Genomic DNA, 21,254 nt, shown 5'->3' on the forward strand with positions numbered 1-21,254 from the left:
TCTTCTGGTCAGGGAGTGCGAGGAGGTGATAGAGAGGAGTTACAGGCAGGTGGTTACACGAGGGCCACGGGGGACAGAGAAATCGGTCACAGTCAGGAAGGGGAAGGGGAAGAGTCAGGTACTAGAGAGTACCCCTGTGGCTGTACCCCTTGACAATAAGTACTCCTTTTTGAGTACTGTTGGGGGGAGACAGCCTACCTGGGGCAAGCGACAGTAGCCATGCCTCTGGCACAGTCCAGCCCTGTGGCTCAGGAGGGTAGGGAAAAGAAGAGGAAGGCAGTAGTAATAGGGGACTCTATAGTCAGGGGTTCAGACAGGCGATTCTGTGGACGCAGGAAAGAAACTCGGATGGTAGTTTGCCTCCCAGGTGCCAGGGTCCAGGATGTTTCTGATCACGTCCAAGATATCCTGAGGTGGGAGGGAGAACAACCAGAGGTTGTGGTACATATTGGTACCAATGACATAGGTAGGAAAAGGGAAGAGGTCCTGAAAGAAGACTACAGGGAATTAGGAAGGAAGTTGAAAAGCAGGACCTCAAAGGTAGTAATCTCGGGATCACTGCCTGTGCCACGCAACAGTTAGAATAGGAATAGAATGAGGTGGAGGATAAATACGTGGCTGAAGGATTGGAGCAGGTGGCAGGGATTCAGATTTCTGGATCATTGAGACCTCTTCTGGGGCAGGTGTGACCTGTACAAAAAGGACAGGTTGCACTTGAATCCCAGGGGGACCAATATCCTGGCGGGCAGGTTTAATAGAGCTGTTGGGGAGGGTTTAAACTAGTTTGGCGGGGGGTGGGAATCAGGATGTGAGTGCAGGGATTAAGGTAGAAGGACAAGGGCATGATGCTAAGAGTTCTGAGTTGATGAGGAAGGACAGGCAGGGGACAGAACATAATTATAGCCAGTTAAAGGGGTTGAAATGTGTCTATTTCAATGCTAGGAGTATTAGGAACAAGGAGGATGAACTTAGAACATGGATTAGTACGTGGATGTTGTGGCCGTTACTGAAACTTGGTTGGAGGAAGGGCAGGATTGGATGATGCAAGTCCGGGGGTTCAGGTGTTTTAAAAGGAATAGGATGGGAGGTAGAAAAGGGGGTGGAGTGGCATTGCTGGTCAGGGATAGTATCACGGCTATAGAAAGGGAGGACGCTGCAGAGGGAGTGTCCACGGAGTCAGTCTAGGTGGAAGTCAGAAATAGGAAGGGATCAATCACTGTGCTGGGAGTAGTCTGTAGGCCCCCAAGTAACCCTCAGGACACTGAGGAGCAGATAAGCAGGCAGATTTTAGAATGGTGCAGGAAATACAGGGTAGTAGTTATGGGTGATTTCAACTTCCCTCATATTGACTGGCACCTCCTGTGTGCAAGGGGGATAGATGGGGCTGAATTTGTCAGGTGTGTTCGAGAAGGATTCCTGACACAGTATGTGGACCGGCTGACGAGAGGGGAGGCAATATGGATCTAGTTCTGGGTAACGAACCTGGTCAGGTGACAGACCTTTTGGTGGGGGAGCATTTTGGTGAGAGTGACCACAATTCCCTTAGCTTCAGCATAGCTAAGGGAAGAGATAAAATCAGACAAAATGGTAAAGTGCTTAACTGGGGAAGGGCTAACTTTGAAGGGATGAGGCAGGAACTAGCGAGAGTAAATTGGAAACAGATGTTCAAAGGGGAAAGCACAGAAGTAGTGTGGGAGAAGTTCAGGGACCACTTGAGCTGGGTTCAGGATAGGTTTGTCCCACTGAGACAAGGAAAAAATGGTAGGAAAAAGGAATCGTGGCTGACGAAACATGTGAGGCAACTCGTCAAGAGGAAAAGGGAAGCATATGTTAGATACAAGAAGCAGGAAACAGGAGGGGCTTATGAGAAATATAGGGTAGCTAGGAAGGAGAAAGGACTTAGGAAAGCTCGAAGGGGGCATGAGAAGGCCTTGGCATGTAGGATTAAGTAGAACCCCAAGGCATTCTATGCATATGTGAAGAATCGGAGGATGACGAGAACGAAGGCTAAAGGATAAAGAGGGCAACATGTGCCTGGAGGCGGAGGAGGTCCTAAATGAATATTTTGCTTCAGTTTTCACAAGTGAAAAGGATCTTGATCAGGATGAGGTTGAAGTAGAACAGGCCTGTGTGCTGGACAATGTGGAGATCAAGGAAGAAGTAGTGCTGGATCTTCTTAAAAACATTAAGATTGATAAAACCCCAGGGCCAGATATGATACACCCCAGGTTGTTGTGGGAATTGAGAGAAGAGATCGCAGGAGCATTGGTTATGATCTTTGAATCCTCTTTGGCTGCAGGGGAAGTGCTGGAGGACTGGAGAATGGCAAATGTAGTTCCCTTGTTTAAAAAAGGTAATAGGGAGAAACCTGGGAACTATAGACCAGTGAGTCTTACATCAGTGATATGCAAACTACTGGAAAGGATTCTTAAGGATAGGATCTACGAGCATTTGGAGAAGTACAGTCTACTCATGGATAGTCAACATGGCTTTGTGAAGGGAAGATCGTGCCTCAAGAGCCTGATAGAGTTTTTTAAAGAGGTAACAAAAGAAATTGATGAGGGTAGGGCAGTGGATGTGGTCTACATGGACTTCAGCAAAGCATTTGACAAGGTCCAAACTCATCCAGAAAGTCATGAGGCATGGGAAAAGTGGAACCTTGGCTTTTGGATAAAAAATTGGCTTAAAGGAAGAAAGCAGAGGGTAGTTGTGGAAGGAAAATATTCTGCCTGGAGGTCGGTGACTAGTGGAGTGCCACAGGGATCTGTCCTGGGACCCCTGCTATTTGTGATTTTTATAAATGACCTGGATGTAGAGGCGGAAGAATGGGTGAGTAAGTTTGCGGATGACACGAAGATTGGAGGAGTTGTGGATGGAGCTATAGGTGGTCGAAGTTTACAAGAGGATATAGACAGGCTGCAGAGTTGGGCAGAAAAATGGCAGATGGAGTTCAATCCGGACAAGTGTGAGGTGATGCATTTTGGAAGGACAAACCAGAAGACTGAGTACAGGATTAATGGTCAGTTACTTAAGAATGTGGATGAACAAAGGGACCTTGGGGTTCAAATCCATACATCCCTTAAGGTTGCTGCACAGGTTGATAGGGTAGTTAAGGAGGCCTATGAGATGCTAGGCTTCATTAACACGGGGATTGAGTTCAAGGGTAGAGAAGTCATGTTGCAACTCTACAAATCTCTGGTGAGACTGCACTTATAGAGTATTGTGTTCAATTCTGGTCACCTCATTATAGGAAGCATGTGGAAGCTATGGAGAGGGTGCAGAGGAGATTTACCAGAATGTTGCCTGGATTGGAGAACAAGTCATATGAAGCAAGGTTAACAGAGCTGGGACTTTTCTCTTTCGAGCAAAGAAGGATGAGAGGGGACTTGATAGAGGTCTACAAGATTATGAGAGGCATAGATAGGATGTACAACCTTGAAGAAGTTTAAATCTTCTACTTTGTGTTTACTATAGATAGTGTGGATAGTCGGTACCTGTTTCCCAGGGCACCAATAGCAAACACCAGAGGGCATATGTACAAAGTTAAGGGAGGGAAGTTTAGGGGAGACATCAGGGGTAAGTTTTTTTACACAGAGGGTTGTGAATGCCTGGAATGACTTGCCAGGGATGGTGGTGGAGGCTAAAACATTAGGGGTATTTAAGAACCTCTTGGACAGGCACATGGATGAAAGAAAAATGGAGGGTTATGGGGTAGTGTGGGTTTAGTATTTTTTTTAAGGATTATATGGGTCGGCACAACATGGAGGGCTGAAGGGCCTGTACTGTGCTGTAGTGTTCTATGGTTCTACCTGGTTGAGAAAGGTTTAGGAAGTTAATGGCCAAGTCCTGGCAAATGGGGCCAGTTTGAGTAAGACATCAGGCCACTTGTCCCATCGAGTCTGCTCTGCCATTTGATCCTTTTTTTCCCTCCTCTGCCCCACTCCCAGGCCTTCTCTCCGTAACCTTTCGTGCCGTGTCCAGTCAAAAACCTATCAAGCTCTGCCTTAAATACACCCAATGACCTGGCCTCCACAGCTGCCAGAAATTCACTACCCTCTGGCTAAAGAAATTTCTCCGCAGTCTGTTTTAAATGGATGCTCCTCTTTCCTGAGGCTGTGCCCACTTGTCTTAGACTCCCCCACCACGGGAAACATCCATTCAACATTTCAACATTTGAAAGTTTTCAATGAGGTTCCCCCTTCTCCTGCTAAATTCCTGTGAGTACAGACTCTGAGCTATCAAACGTTTCTCATATGATAACTCTTTCATTCCCAGAATCATCCTTGTGAAACTCTTCTGACTCTCCAATGCCACCACATATTTTCTTAGATGAGGGGCCCAGAACTGTTCACAATACTCAAGGTAGGCCTCACTGGTTCCTTATAAAGCCTCAGCATCACATCCCTGCTCTTGTATTCCAGACTTCCTGACTTGAATGCTAACATTGCACTTGCCTTCCTCACCACCAACTCAACCTGCAAGTTCACCTTTAGGGTGTACTGCACAAAAACTCCCATCATTATCAGGTTCAGAGATGGCCCCAGTGCAGAGTGAGAGACACTGAAGCAGGTCGATAGTTCACAGACTTTAATACGAATGATGTTAAAGGGAAAATAAACAATAAACACTGGGCCGAACAGGGCCGTTACCTGAAACTATCAAAAGGAAAATGAAGCCTACATGGCGGCTGAAAAGAACATCTAAACATTAAACGAATACCGCTCATCTTCAGAGTCAGTTGTCTTGAAAGTCCAATATCTCAGGGAAGGCCGAATTTAAAACAGCAGTGAAGCGTTGCTGTGCTCTGTCCAAATCTCAACAAGTACGACGACGGCAAGTATGCAGTTAAATACTATCATGATTAAATAATAATTAGCTAACACATGCAAATTCACAAGCACAATTGCCATATCTATAGTGCTGCTGAATCCATGGTAGAGAATCAGAGTGGACAGCTATGTGTGGAGCTGAAAGAGATGGGGGAGATTTTGAACAATTTATTTTCTTCAGTGTTCACTAAGGAGAAGGATATTGAATTGTGTAAGGTAAGGGAAACAAGAAGGGAAGTTATGGAAACTATGATGATTAAAGAAGAGGAAGTACTGGCGCTTTTAAGGAATATAAAAGTGAATAAGTCTCCAGGTCCTGACAGGATATTCCCTAAGATCTTGAGGGAAGTTAGTGTAGAAATAACAGGGACTTTGACAGAAATATTTCAAATGTCATTAGAAACAGGGATGGTGCCAGAGGATTGGCATATTGCTCATGTGGTTCCATTGTTTAAAAAGGGTTCTAAGAGTAAACCTAGCAATTATAGGCCTGTAAGTTTGACACCAGTGGTGGGTAAATTAATGGGAAGTATTCTTAGAGATGGTATATATAATTATCTGGATAGACAGGGTCTGATTAGGAACAGTCAACATGGATTTGTGCATGGAAGGTCATGTTTGACAAATCTTATTGAATTTTTTGAGGAGGTTACTAGGAAAGTTGACGAGGGTAAAGCAGTGGATGTTGTCTATATGGACTTCAGTAAGGCCTTTGATAAGGTTCTACACGGAAGGTTAGTTAGGAAGGTTCAATCGTTAGGTATTAATATTGAAGTAGTAAAATGGATTCAACAGTGGCTGGATGGGAGATGCCAGAGAGTAGTGTTGGATAACTGTTCAACAGGTTGGAGGCCGGTGACTAGTGGTGCGTCTCAGGGATCTGTACTGGGTCCAATGTTGTTTGTCATATACATTAATGATCTGGATGATGGGATGGTAAATTGGATTAGTAAGTATGCAGATGATACTAAGATAGGTGGCGTTGTGGATAACGAAGTAGGTTTTCAAAGCTTGCAGGGAGATTTAGGCCAGTTAGAAGAGTGGGCTGAAAGAAGGCAGATGGAGTTTAATGCTGATAAGTATGAGGTGCTACAATTTTGGTAGGACTAGTCAAAATAGGACATACATGGTAAATGGTAGGGCATTGAAGAATGCAGTAGAACAGAGTGATCTAGGAATAATGGTGCATAGTTCCCTGAAGGTGGAATCTCATGTGAATATGGTGGTAAAGAAAGCTTTTGGTATGCTGGCTTTTATAAATTAGAGCATTGAGTATAGGAGTTGGGATGTAATGTTAAAATTGTAAAAGGCATTGGTAAGGCCAAATTTGTGTACAGTTCAGGTCACCGAATTATAGAAAGATGTCAACAAAATAGAGAGAGTACAGAGAAAATTTACTAGAATGTTACCTGGGTTTCAGCACCTAAGTTACAGAGAAAGGTTGAACAAGTTAGGTCTTTATTCTTTGGAGTGTAGAAGGTTGAGGGGGGACTTGATAGAAGTATTTAAAATTATGAGGGGGATAGATAGAGTTGACGTGGATAGGCTTTTTCCATTGAGAGAAGGGGAGATTCAAACAAGAGGACATGAGTTGAGAGTTAGGGGGCAAAAGCTTAGGGATAACATGAGGGGGAATTCCTTTACTCAGAGAGTGGTAGCTGTGTGGAACGAGCTTCCAGTAGAAGTGGTAGAGGCAGGTTCGGTATTGTCATTTAAAGTAAAATTGGATAAGTATATGGACAGGAAAGGAATGGGATAAAAAGATTTAGAAAGAAAGGAAAGGAATGGAGGGTTATGGGCTGAGTGCGGGTCAGTGGGACTAGGTGAGAGTAAGCGCTCGGCACGGACTAGAAGGGCCGAGATGGCCTGTTTCCATGCTGTAATTGTTATATGGTTATATGGTGACGCGCAAGTCCCTTTGCACCTCATTTTTGGATTTTCTCCCCACTTAGAAAATAGTTTGCGCAGTTAACTTTGTAAGCAGCCTCATGTGTAGCACCTTGTCAAAGGCCTTCTGAAAATTCAAATATACAACATCCACTGCATCCCCTGTATCTATGCTACTTGTAATCTCCTCAAAGAATTCAAACAGGCAGGATTTTTTTTCCTTAAAAAAAACATTCTGACTTTGTTCTGTCTTGTTCTGTGTCACCAAGTACTCCATAATCTCATCCTTAACCATGGATTTAATCATTTTCCAACCACTGAGGTCAGGCTAACTGGTCTGTAATTTCCCTTCTGCTGCCTTCTTCCTTTCTTGCAGAGCGGAGTGACATTTGCAATTTTCCAGTCCTCTGGTTCTATGCCAGGGTCCATGCCAGAATTCCAGAGTCACCATCCTCTGGCTCAAGAAATTCCTGTCCATCTCTGTCCCTCTATTCTGAGGCTGTGCCCTCCAGCACTAGACTCCCCCACTATAGAAAACATTCCCTCCACATCTAATCTATCAAGGACTTTCAAAATTCAATAGGTTTCAATGAGATACCCCCTTGTTCTTCTAAACTCCAGTGAGTACAGGCCCAGAGCCATCAAATGCTCCTCAAGCATTAACCCTTTAATTCCTGGGATCATTCTCATTAACCTTTTCTAGACACTTTACAATACTAGCACATATTTTTCTCAGATAAGGGACCCAGACGTGCTCACAGTACTCCTAGTGCAGTCTGACTGATGCTTCATAAAGTCTCAGAACAGGGCTTTTTTCCAGTATGGACCAGCTGGGCCTGTTTTCATGCTGTCTAGATCTTTCAACTCTGTGACTAACCCATTAGCTAACATTACGTTAAAAGTTAAAAGTAATTAAGTCTGCTTTTCCGGTGTCTTTTTTTCCAGTTGCTCCTGGCTGATGGGACTCAGTGGTGAAGCCAGAGCTCACTTGCTGTCCATGAGTGTTGTGGAGAAGGTGCGATGATGGGCTGTTTGTTTGTAGCACAGTAGGTCTAATAGTGAGGAGGGTCCCACCAGCCTGTTTGTGAGGCTCCAGGGTCTCAATAGAGCGAAAGCGAAGGAGCACCGGTCTATCTTCTGGTCAGCAAGGTGTGTGACTTGGAGAAGTAATTAGAGGTGATTTTTTTTTATATCATTCGTTATTCTTTGAGGTTCGTTAGTTTGGAAGTTGTGGTGGTTAGATCTCTCCCTTGGATAGTTCTGCAGTGTAAGACTGAAGTGTCAGCCTGGACACTTGAAAATGGAGCCTGAAGTGAGAGGCTTCGTATATACAGGGCCAATTTCTTCAAGGTGCCTTCCTCCCACAAACAGCTACGGGGCAGAAACCCTTTTAAAGTGGAAGCTGTAAGTACTGCTATCTGAATGTGGGTATCATATTATCCACAGGAGATTATCTGCTTCAATATTAGAAGTGTAATTCCTTCTTTGTTTATGCTATGAAATGATTTGATGACATCAGCAGTGAGGAAGTGGAATCAGAGAATGGGGTCACACTGGTGGGACTGGACACAGTCTTTGTGGATGAGTGAAAAAGAAATTGCATTCTGGTGTCGCCTGGGGTAGCAAGCTGCAGAATGGACAAGAAGCAAACAGGTACCATGGTTCATTTGTATTTGCACATAAGCTTTACATTGGTGCATTACAAATCAATATTAAAGAATCACACAATCAGCGGCCACTTTATTAGGTACCACCTGTACATAATATAGTGGTCACTGAGTGTGTGTTCATGCTCTTCTGCCGCTGTAGCAGGGCACTTCAAGGTTTGACGTGCTGTGCATTCAGAGATGCTCTTCTGCACACCACTGTTGTTATTTGAGTTACTGTTGCCTTCCTGTCAGCTTGAACCAGTCTGCCCATTCTCAGTGGCAAGGCATTTTCACCTTCAGAACTGTCACTCACTGGATGTATTTTAGCTTTTCGCACCATTCTCTATAAACTCTAGGGACTGTTGTGTGTGGAAATCCCAAGAGATCAGCAGTGTCTGAGATACTCAAACCACCCTGCCTGTCACCAACAATCATTCCACGGTCAAAGTCACATTGACGTCATGTGGAGGCTTGTGTGCTTCAGGGACTCCATCAGACGATGCCAGCTCAGGGCCAGCCACGTTGGAATGGCTGTGGACGAGATGCCAGATGAAGATCAATCTAACCCCGGCTCCTGAACTTTCGTCTGCCCCTCCCGGGTCATGCCATAAGAAACAACAACAACAGGCCATTCAGTGGAGCAATTTTACCTCTGTGAAGTGGCCACTGAGTTTAACGTCTGTTTCTAAACCTTTATAACTTATGCAATAATTTTTCCAAAACCTCCTTTCTGGAAAGTACTACAGGGCTATTAAAACAAAAACTTCACATCACCTTAAAACTTTCTTCCCCCGGGTGGTTAGTCTGATCAACCATTCTAGTTATCCCCCCATCCGACCCCCTCTATCTATTATCCCATCTCTGCACTGTAAATACTTTTTATAATGCTGTTTACATTGTAAATACATACTCTACATATGTATTTATGCATTTTTATTCCATATCCAAACTTTAACCTCTACATTTACAGAATTCTTTATTCTTTATAATTATTGAATGTTGTTTTTTGTTTCATGTTGTCCCCTGACAAACATACCACAGCAAATTCCTAATCCATGGAAAAGTATATGGTGGATAAAGTTGATCCTTCATCCTCACAATGCACAAGTCCCTGCAGAACCCTCCTGACCACAGCCCTGGACCAGAAATTCACCTATGCATTTGCATACTCTGTGAACCAGAACTCCGTCTGTACAGTACATTACCCCCGATCTATACTCAGTGGCCACTTCATTAGGCACACCCGTGCACCTGCTCGTTAATGCAAATATCTGATCAGCCAATCACGTGGCAGCAACTCGACGTTTAAAAGCATGCCGGCATGGCCAAAAGGTTCAGACCAAACATCAGAATGGGCAAGAAATATGACCTAAGTGACTTTGAACATAGAGTGATTGTTGGTGCCAGACGGGGTGGTTTGAGTATCTCAGAAACTGCCGATCTCCTGTGATCGGCACTCAACAGTCTCTAGAGTTTACACAGCATGGTCCAAATGAAGCACCCAGTGAGCTGCAGTTCTGTGGGTGAGAGGTCAGAAGAGAATGGCCAGACTGGTTCAAGCTGACAGGAAGGTGACAGTAACTCAAATAACCACACGTTACAACAGTGCGGTGTAGAAGAGCATCTCTCAACACACAACACGCTGAACCTTGCTGTGGATGGGCTACAGCAGCAGAAAAGCATGAACTAACAGTCAGTGGCCACTTTATTAAGTACAGGAGGTAACTAATAAAGTGGCCACTGAGTCTGTACAAGGATGGAGCTGACGATGTGCTTTGTGCAATTCCTACGCTAACAAGGAAAGTACGCTGGCCAGAATTGTTAAGTAAAGTTCTAGTTCTGGAAGGCTGGCACTGCCAAGAGGTGCAGTCCATAAAAACTTACATTGAGCCTCACAACTATCTGTAGTCAGGGACAAGAGGGTGTGACTGCAAGTCGGGCAGGGAGAAGGACCTCAGAGGGAGTGCTGGAGGGGCCCCAGCCCTTGAGTTTGCCCAATATAGCAAATGTTGAAAGGACTAGATAGGGTGGATGTTTCCAGTGGTGGGGGTATCCAGAACTGAGGGGCGACCCTTTAGGACAGAGGTAAGGAGGAATTTTTTTTAGCCAGAGAGTAGTGAATCTGTGGAATGCTCTGCCACAGGCTGTGGTGGAGGCCAAGTCCGTGGGTATATTTAAGGTGGAAGTTGATCGTTTCCTGATCGGTCAGGGCATCAAAGAATATGGTGAGAAAGCAGGTGTATGGGATCCGGGATCAGCCATGATGGAATGGCAGAGCACACTCGATGGGCTGAATGGCCTAATTCTGCTCCTATGTCTCATGGTCTAACAGGTGTGAGATTGTTGCTCCCTGTTGGTATAAGAGTAGGGTCTGCAGGTAAGATGAGCAACCAAACCATGGCACTTTGGATCAGGGAGACACTCAGGAGAGGGGAGAGAAGAGAAATGTACTTGTAATTGGGGATGGTATAGTCAGGGGAATAAACACTTTTCTCCATTGCAAGGATTGAGAGATCCAAGGACTGTATTGTCCACCTAGTGTCCAGGTTCAGGATGTCTCCTCTGATCTGTAGGGGAATTTGGAGTGGAAGAGGAAAGATCCAGTTGTGGGTACCCATGACATGGGTAGGGCTGAGGGAATTTGAGCCAGGGACCAAATTGAAAAGCAGAGCTGAAAAAGTAATGATCTCTGGATTATTACCTTAGCCATAAACAAATAAGCAAAGGATTAATGGGATCAGAGAATTAACCACATGGTTTATTAGTGTGGAAGAAATGTGCATGAGTTTGTGGGATGTTGGCATGTGTATTGGGGGAGCAACAAGCTGTTCCGGTGGGACAGGCTCCACCTGAACTATGTAGTGACTAGGGTCCTGGCAAATCTCGTGACTGGGGTTGTGGTTAGGGCTTTAAACAAAAGAGTAAGGATGAAGTAAAAGGGAAGGGGAGTGTTATTGAGATCTCCACAATAAAGAACAAGCCAAGAAGTTTAGAAAGGGAAACAAATTTAACTTCAGGGCACATAGAGATAAACTTGAGATAAGGGGTTGTGAACACAAGACTGAAAGTATTATATTTGAATGCACGTAATATAGAAAACAAGGTAGATGATCTTAGAGTGCAGGTAGAGATTGGCAGGTAGGACGTTGTGGGCGTCACTGTGTTATGATTGAAAGAAGATCACAGCTGTGAGCTTAACATCCAAGGATACACCTTGTACTGAAAGGACAGGTAGGTAAACAGAGGGGGTGGGGTGGCTCTGTCAGAAAGAGGTGACGAGGGTCGGAAGGGACAGAATCCTGGTGGGGAGAGTTAAGAAACTGCAAGGGTCAAAAGACCCTGATAGGTGCTACATGCAGGACTCGAGCTATCACCAGGATGTGAGTTACAAATTACAATGGGAGATAGAAGAGGCATGTAAAAAGGGCAATGTTACAATAGTCATGGGTGATTTCAATATGGAGATAGATGGGGGAAATCAGGTTGGTGCTGAATCCCAAGAGAGGGAATTTATGGAATGCTGTCGAGACAGCTTTTTAGAGCAGCTTGTGTTCGAGTCCATGAAGGAAAAGGCAATTCTGGATTGAGTGTTGTGTAATACCCCTGATTAGTTTAGGGAGCTTAAGGTAAAGGAACCCTTAGGAGTCAATGATCATAATATGATAGAATTCACCGTGCAGTTTGAGAGGGAGAAGTTAAAGTCTGGTGATTCAGTATTACGCTGTAGTAAAGGGAATTACAGAGGCATGAGAGAGGAGCTGGCCAAAGTTGATCGGAAAGGGACAGTAGTAGAGCAGCAATGGCTAGAGTTACTGGGAGCAATTTGGAAGCTGCAGGATAGATACAGTGCCTATAAAAGTATTCATCCCCTTGATAGTTTTCATGTTTTATCATTTTACAACATTGTATCACCGTGTATTTAATTTGGGCTTTTTGATACTGACTGACAGAAAGAGACTCTTTCGTTCAAAGTGAAACCAGATCTCTACAAAGTGATCTAATTTAATTACAAATATAAGTTACAAAATAATTGAATGCATAAGTATTCAACACCCCCTCCCAGCACTTTAATATGACACACCAAATCATCATTGGTACAACCAATTGGTTCTAGAAGTCACATAATTTAATTAAATGAAGATCTGTTTTTGGAGACCCGTGTGCCCAAGGTGTTTCAATTGATTGTAGTAAAAATACTCCTGTTATCTGGAAGGTCCAGCTGCTGGTGAGTCAGTATCCTGGCAATAACTACACCATGAAGACAGAAGAACACCCCAAGCAACTCTGTGAAAAGGTTATTGAAAAGCACATCAGGAGATGGATACAAGAAAATTTCCAAGTCACTGAATATCTCTTGGAGTACAGTCAAGTCAATCATCAAGAAATGGAAAGAATATGGCACAGCTGTGAATCTGCCGAGGGCAGGCCATCCTCAAAAACTGAGTGACTGTGCAAGAAGCGGACTAGTGAGGGAGGCCACCAAGAGACCTATGACAACTCTGGAGGAGTTACAAGTCTCAGTGTCTGAGATGGGAGAGACTGTTGCCCGGGTGCTTCACCAGTCGCAGCTTTATGGGAGAGTGGCAAAGAGAAAGCCACTGTTGAAAAAAAACTCGGCTAGAGTTTGGCAGAAGGCACTTGGGAGACTCTGAAGTCAGCTGAAAGAAAATTCTACAGTCTTATGAAACCAAAATTGAGCTTTTTGACCATCAGACTAAACACTATGTTTGGCATAAGCCCAACACCACACATCATCAAAAAACACACCATCCCTACCATGAAGCACGGTGGTGGCTGCATCATAATGTGGAGATGCTTCACTGCAGCAGGCCCTGGAAGGCTTGTGAAGGGAGAGGGTAAGATGATTGCAGCAAAATACAGGGAAATCCTGGAGGAAAACCTGATGCAATCTGCAAGAGAACTGTGATTTAGGAGAAGATTTGTTTTCCCACAAGACAATGACCCCAAACATGAAGCCAAACCTACACAGGAATGGCTTAAAAACAACAAAGTCAATGTCCTGGAGTGGCCAAGTCAGATTCCAGACCTCAATCCAATTGAGAGTTTGTGGCTGGACACTTACAATCTACTGAATACTGACTTGAAGGGGGTGAATACTTATGCAATCAATTATTTTATGTTTTACATTTGTAACTAACTTTGATATAGATCAGCTTTCACTTTGACATGAAAGAGTCTTTTTCTAGTGATCAGTGTCAAAGAAAAAGCCAAATTAAATCCACTGTGATTCAATATATCAATATGAAAACTTCCGGGGTTGGGGGGGGGGGGGGTGTGGGTGAATATTTTTTATTGGCACTGTACACCCCAAAGATGAGTCTAAAGAGAGGATGAGGCAATCTTGGCTGACAGGGAATCAAAGACAGCACATCAGAGGACATTTAATATAGCAAACATTAGTGGGAAGGTAGAGGATTGGAAAGCTTTTAAAAACTTTTTAAAAAACAGAAAGGAAAAGATGAAATATGAAGGTAAGCCAGCCAATAATATCAAGGAGAAAACCAAAAGATTTTTCAGTTATATAAAGAACAAAAGAGAGACAGAAGTGGATGTGTGACCACTGGAAAATGATGCTGGAGAGGTGGTAACGGGGGACAGAGAAATGGCAGACAAAGCTAATATGCATTTTGCATCTGTGAAAGACAGGAGCAGAAGTTCAATGTCGGGGGCAGAACCGAGTATATTAGCTATTACTAATAGCTAATACACTTGAGAAGATAAAAGGTCTGAAGGTAGACAAGTCATGTGGACCAGATGGATACACCCGTGGGTTCTGAGAGGGGTAGCTGAGAGATCGTGGAGGCATTAGCAGTAATCTTTCAAGAACTGTCGAGTGGCTGTCTTTTGTGGGAGAACTGGGACCACTGCGTAAAATAGGAAATTGCCCATGGATTGTCACTTTGCACCACTGTGTAAAATAGTAGGTTGCCCATGGATTGCAGAGTTGAGGTGATTTTTTTGCCCTCTGAGGATTACAGTCTTTGGAATTCTCTTCCTCAAAGGTGACATGTGCATATCTAATTGTTTTTTAAATGTGCCTCTACCACCACCTCTGGCAGTGCGTTCCACACACCCACCATTGACACCCTTCCTACACTTCCTTCCAAACACCTTAAAATGATGCCCTCTCACATTAGCCATTAGACAGGGAAATGGTGCTGGCTGTGCACTCTACCAGTGCCTCTTAACACCTTCTACACAACCATACAGACATATCCATCCTCCCCTTCAGTTGGATTTGTTAAGCAAAAGTATTTTCCAATAATTTATTTTCCCATTGTCTTCATATTTATTCATTTCCACTGCGCTAAGTTCTCTGTGGAGTTGAAGACTCAGACATATCCTGGCCGAGTGATTAACTTTGTCCCCTTTCTAAACATGATTGTAACATCTCCTGCCCTCGAGTACTTATTGCCCGTCACAGAACAGATCCAAGCCCTCTGCATTTCATGCTCTATGAACCTGTGGACGCGTGTGGCTCAATACTCATTTCCCATCTGTAATAGGGACAGTGAACCACACACCTGGCTGATATAAGTGACTTTCGATTGAACACAAACAGAAACCATCCAAAAGTTCAAAGAAAGGCTGTACCTTTACATTTTTTCATGTTGCAATAATTCAGATTCGGATTTATTTATCACATTTACATTGAAACCTGCAGTGAAATGCTTTGTCTGCGCTAACAACCAACACAAGCTAGGGTTGTGCTGAAGGCAGCCCACAAGAGACACCGAACGTTTTGAAACTACACCAACATGGCATGCCCATAATGCTCAGTAGAAAAACGCAGAACGCAATGGAGCAGAACACAGCAGGCAATGAAACGTCAACAGCAAATCAGGTCCCTTTCCTCCATCTCGTCCGCCCTCACACCACTGATCATACCTTCGAAGCTGCTGTGTAGATTTACATGAGGGGTGTGCATTGCCTGTCCTGCAGGTGGGTTCATGAAGGGATTCCTTTGTGCAAAGCTCCTGTTGTGATTAAACTGTTGAAGTATTTCATACAATACGTCTCCTGAAAAGAGAAAAGACACTGAGTCAAATCAAGTTTTTGCCATTTAACTATATACATGTATGTAACGTAAATAACCACTTAAGTATATAGAGGTTATGATGGGCTAGAATTTCTGAGCTTTTTTCCAATTTTATGAGTAGAAATTGTACTTTATCTGCAACTTGTCAGAGGAAAGACAAAACTTGTTCTTGTAAACCTGCAAATGAAAGTCAAGCCAAGCATAGCATGCACATTCTATCCTAACTTACTTTCTGAACCAGGACTGCCCATTGATAGATCAACCCGGCCTGGCGGGGTAACACCAATGCCCAGGAATGGGAGAGTCTATGGAAATCCATCACTGGAAAAGTCCTCCCCACCACCAAGCACATCTACAAGGACCGTTGTCTCAGGAAAGCAGCATTTATCATCAAGGACCCTGACATCCATGGTCTTCTCATTGCTGGCTTTGAGCAGGAGGTACAGGAGCCTCAGGTCCCACACCACCAAGTTCAGGAACAAGGCATCACCCTTCAACTATCAGGATCCTGAACCAGCATGGATAACTTCTCTCACCCCAACACCGAACTGATCCCACGACCTACACACTCACTTTCAAGGACTCTACAACTCATGTTCTCAGTCTTATTTACTTTCTATTATTTGTTTTTGTTTTTGTATTTGCATAGTTTGTCTTCTTTTGCACATTTGTTGCTCGTCAGTTTTTGTTTTTGTGCTGTTTTTCATTGACTCTATTGAATTTCTTTGTTCTATTGTGAATGCCTGCAAAATAATGAATTTCTGGGTAGCACATGGTGACATATATGTATCTGATAATAAATTTACTCTGAACGTTGACATTTAAACTCTAACGTGAAGGCTGGACAAAACATCCTGACCCCAGTGAGCTCCCGGAGTGACAGAATGGACACCCTTCCACTGATCCACTTCCAGGGATTTGGGTAGAGTGGAAGCAGATCTGCTTTTACCACCTCATGGTTAATTGTGGCAAAGAAGCCATCCTTTCTTCCTCCTCTGCCTCTCCCTCTCTTCTCTGATGGTGGAGGGTAGAAACCTTCCCTAAAATATTCAACGTGTGTCTTTGGACTCCTGTAGCTCCTCCATGATGGTAGCAATGAGAAGAGGCTATGTCCTGGGTGATGGAGGCCCTTCATAATGGATGCCCACTCTTCCTGAGGCGTGACCTCCTCCTGATGTCTGCTGGTGAAAGCACTGCAATCGCCAGACTCAACTCCTCAGGCTACTGGTGTTGGGTGTTGAGGGCTCTTCTTACAGAAAGGCTGACGTTTGCTTCCCTCACGTGTGACACCGTAGCTGGGCCACAGCCCTGACTGAGGTTCACGTGCGGAGTTTTCCAAACTCCCCTCCATGATCACATGACACTCTGGTTTCCACAGCAACAGCTATTGTGGGGGGACCACCTCACAGGATTGTGAAAAGCTACAGAAAGTTTTAAACTCCGCCAGCTCCAACATGGGCATCCTCAAAAGGCCATGTCTTAAAAAGGCAGCAGCTGTCATTAAGGACCCCTCTCCTCTCTGGTCAGTGGGTTAATTGCTCATTGTAAATGGTCCTGTCTGCCAAAGTTTTAGATGCCGCAGCTACACAAAGCCTGAAGGAAGCGGAGGTGCTGCTGTGCTTTCTTTGTAATGGCACTTACGTTCTGGACCCAGGGGACAACCACTCATATGATAACACCAAGGAATTTAAAGGAACTGGCCCTCTCCACCACCGATCCCCAATGACCACTGACTCATGGACCTCTGGTGTCTTCCTCTGGATCATGTACAACCGCAAGGGTTTACTTTACATGGTGCTCATTGTCAAAGGGCCTGTACTGAGCTGTCCTGGCCTACACTCAGCGGCCATTTCATTAGGTACACCAGTACACCTGCTCATTAATGCACATATCTAGTCAGCCAATCAGGCGGCAGCAACTCAATGCCTAAAAGCATACAGACATAGTCAAGAGGTTCAGTTGTTGTTCAGACCAAACATCAGAATGGGGAAGAAATGGAATCTAAGTGATTTTAACCGTGGAATGATTGTTGGTGCCAGATGGGGTGGTTTGAGTATCTCAGAAAGTGATGATTTCCTGGGGTTTCACACACAACAGAGCTAGAATTTATGAAGAATGGTACAAAAAACATCCAGTGAGCAGCAGTTCTGTGGGTGAAAACATCTTTGTGAATGAAAGCTGTCAGAGGAGAATGGCCAGACTGATTCAAGCTGGCAGGAAGGTGACAGCAACTCAAATAACCACACGTTGGAACAGTGGTGTGCAGAAGAGCATCTCTGAATGCACAACTTGTCGGACCTTGAAATTGACAGGCTACAGCTGCAAAAGACCACGAACACACATTCAGTGGCCATTTTGTTAGGCGCAGGAGGTCACTAATAAAGTGGCCACAGTGTGTGCATTCCCTGTACTTAACTCTCTCCCCCACCCCAACTAAATTCTACCGCTGAGGAAGATTCCACAAGAGGAATGGAGAACGGGTAGTTAACAAACCTACCTGCACACCTTTGTGATGCGGAAGGCAGCTGGAGTACCCTGGGTAATACAGAAGTCAGCCAGGGTAATTTGTAGTTCTGCTTTTCTGCGTCCACACTTACTGCTGTTGTCCCGCGGACTGATTACCCCCACACTCCTGGGAAATCCTAGGTGTGCACTGCAGTGCCATCCCCACACTTACAGGACACATCAAAGGTTTGTGTCATAACTATCCCACTATTCCTACCTGCGCCGGGAGAGCGGTATCGGAAGTCATCCTTGGTCAGCAGGCAAAGTGCCTTTCCGTTCATTTCGAACTTGCTGTCTTCGATGGAATGCAGCGAATACTCTCTCTCCGCCCACTTCAGCCAGTGTGCCACATCAGCTTTACTCCAGAGGGATGGTGGCATTTCTGTGGTAGAGCAACAGCACAGTCAACATTAGAGTTTGCAGCGACCAGCTCACTGCCAAAGGGCGGTGCCCAGGCAGAGGAGTAATCAGAGACATAAAGACTCCAAACCAATCCCTCACTCCCCTCCATCTAACGGGACACAGCATGTAACCTTTACTTTCTCGATAATTACTTCTCTTTGTGGACTGGTCTCCTCACACATGTTTAGGCTGTAAGACACAGGAAGAGAATTAGGCCATTTGCCCCATCGAATCTGCTCTGCCATTTAATCCTGGCTGATTTATTTTCTCTCCCAACCCCCATTCTCCTGCCTTCTCCCCATATCCTTTGACGCACTTAGGAATCACGAACCAGTCCTGATGAAGCATCTCGGCCTGAAACGTTGTCTCTTTATTCCCACCCATAGATGCTGCCTACCTTGCTGAGGTCCTCTAGCATTTCATATGCGTTAACCGAGAACCAATCAACCTCCGCTTTAAATATACCCAGTGACTTGGTTTAAATATACCCAATCAACCTCTGCTTTAAATATACCCAGTGACTTGGTTTAAATATACCCAGTCATCTGTGGCACCGAATTCCACAGATTCACCACCCTCGGGGAACCTATCTTGGCCTTCCAATATTCGATAGGTTCAAAGAGATTCCCCCTCATTCTTCTAAACTCCAGTGAGTACAGGCACAGAGCCATCAAATGCTCCTCATATGTTAACCCTTTCAGTCCCAGGATAATTCTCCTGAACCTCCATAGGACCCTCTCCTATGCCAGCACAGTAAGGGGCCCAAAGACTGGTTTAAGCTGGTTCCAGCTGACCTCCTTGGTCTATATGGCACATTCCACAAGGACATTCTGACGGGCAGGTGCTGTGGATGTGTGGAACTGTAATAAGAAGGGGCACCCATACGTCAGTGGTCCTGCTCAGCTGTGTTCTCATGGCAGGTTTTCACCTTGAAGCTGTATAACTGTAGCGACCCACATGCTCACATTCAGGTGCGAAAAGCATGGATAGGAACACATACACCTGCTTGTTAATGCAAATATCTAATCAGCCGTTCAAATAGCAGAACTCAATGCAGAAAAGCATGCAGGCATGATCAAGGTGGTCAGTTGTCGTTCAGACCAAACATCAGAATAAGGAAAAAATGTGATCGAAGTGACTTTGACCATGTACACAGTGACCACTTTAATAGGTATAGAAGGGTAGAGCCATATAGTACAAAGAACTTCTACAGATGTGCAGTGGAGACAATATTGACTGGCTGCATCACAGCCTGGTATGAAAGCACCAATGCCTTTGAACAGAAAATCCTACAAAAAGTCCATCATGGGTAAAGCCCTCCCCTCCACTGAGCACATCTACGCAGAACACTGTCGCAGGAAAGCAGCGCCCATCATCAGGGACCCCCACCACCCAGGCCATGCTGTGGCCATCAACAAGGCGGCACAGGAGCCTCAGGGCCCGCACCACCAGGTTCAGGAACAGTTATCACCCCTCAGCCATCTGGTTCTTGAAGCAAAGGGGAAAACTTCACTCAACTTTACTTGCCCCATTTTTGAATTGTTCCCACAACCAATGGGCTCACTTTCAAGGACTCTCCATTCCATGTTTTTGATATTTTTTGCTTTTTAAATTACTTTCTTTTAATATCTGCAGTTTGCTGCCTTTTGCACACCGGTTGTCCACCCTGTTGGTGCTGCCTTTCATTGATCCTATTATGGTTATTGGATTCATAGAGTCCGCCCACGAGAAAATGACTGTCAGGGATGTATATATATAATAAATTTACTTTTAACTTTGAAGTTAAGGAGCCAAGGGAGGATTGTGGTGGTTTGTGTATCTCAAACTGCTGATCTCCAGGGATTTTCATGCACCACTGTCTCCAGAGTTTACAGAGAATGATACGAAAAATAAAAAGAAGGCATCCAGTGAGCAGCAGGGCTGTAGGTGAAAACACCTTGTTAATGAGCCTGATCGAAGGAGAATGGCCAGACTGGTTCACGCTGGCAGGAAGGCGACAGTAACTCAAATGTTGTGACGTGTTACAACAGCGGTGTGCAGACGGGCATCTCTGAACACGAAGTGGATGGGCTACAACAGCAGAAGACCATGAATGTACACCCAGTGGGCACCTTATTAGGTACAGGAGGTCATTGATAAAGTGGCCACTGAGTATATATTGACAACAATCACACCACGACCAACAGTTAACTCACAAACAAGTGTAAATTGCACAGGGAAACACCAGTATCTCTGCAGTCAGTGCTGATCACCCTCTGAGTATCTGTTCACCATTTATGTAACAGGAACTTGGCAAGTGCTTCAGCCAGCCCAATGCAGAGCGCAGAAGGTAGGTGGAGGCAATCTGCCTCTCACAGGCAAGTGATCTCGGAGCTGGGCGTGCTGGCTGCAAATCTGGGATGAGCTCCATGTAACAGCTCACATAGAGGCCAAAGGTGTAGTCTGATCACACCGGGACTCCATTGCATTCTGTTCAATTCTGTCAGTCTACTCCAAAGTGCGCGCTCAAAGTCCTAGTCACTTAAGTGGGGATTCCCAGCACAAAGAGGCAGTAAATTTATGCATAATCAGACCTGCATGTTTAGATTACTTATTAGATTTTTTAAATTTTTTTCACAGATTGAGGGAGCGAGGGTTTTTCTCTTTGGATGAGAGGATGATTTGATAAAGGTGTACAAGAGGCATAGATCTAGTGGACAGCCAGAGACTTTTACCCAGGCAGGAAATGGCTAATACAATGGGGCGTAATGCTAAGGTGATTGGAGGAAAGTATAGGGGGGATGTCAGAGGCAAGTTTTTTTTACACAGAGAGCGGTGGGTGTGTGGAATGCCCTGCCAGGGGTGGTGATAGAGGCAGATACATCAGGGAAATTTCAGAAACTCTTAGATAGGCACATGGATGATAGAAAAATGGAGGGTTAT

General features: G+C 44.7%; 1 protein-coding gene across 2 annotated transcripts in view; it reads right to left on the bottom strand.

Annotated features, from left to right (window-relative positions):
* Positions 1–21,254, bottom strand: part of LOC132395759 (transcription factor ETV7-like) — a 98,958-nt gene that overhangs the window by 48,611 nt on the left and 29,093 nt on the right. For both annotated transcript variants that reach the window (XM_059972751.1, XM_059972752.1), the window contains 2 exons: positions 18,148–18,312; positions 15,275–15,406 (listed from right to left, as the gene is read on the bottom strand). In XM_059972751.1, the coding sequence (XP_059828734.1) occupies positions 15,275–15,406; positions 18,148–18,312 (297 nt within the window). The remainder of the gene's footprint in view (positions 1–15,274; positions 15,407–18,147; positions 18,313–21,254) is intronic.

Source organism: Hypanus sabinus, chromosome 6 (assembly GCF_030144855.1).
Source record: "Hypanus sabinus isolate sHypSab1 chromosome 6, sHypSab1.hap1, whole genome shotgun sequence".
Lineage (NCBI taxonomy): Eukaryota > Metazoa > Chordata > Chondrichthyes > Myliobatiformes > Dasyatidae > Hypanus > Hypanus sabinus.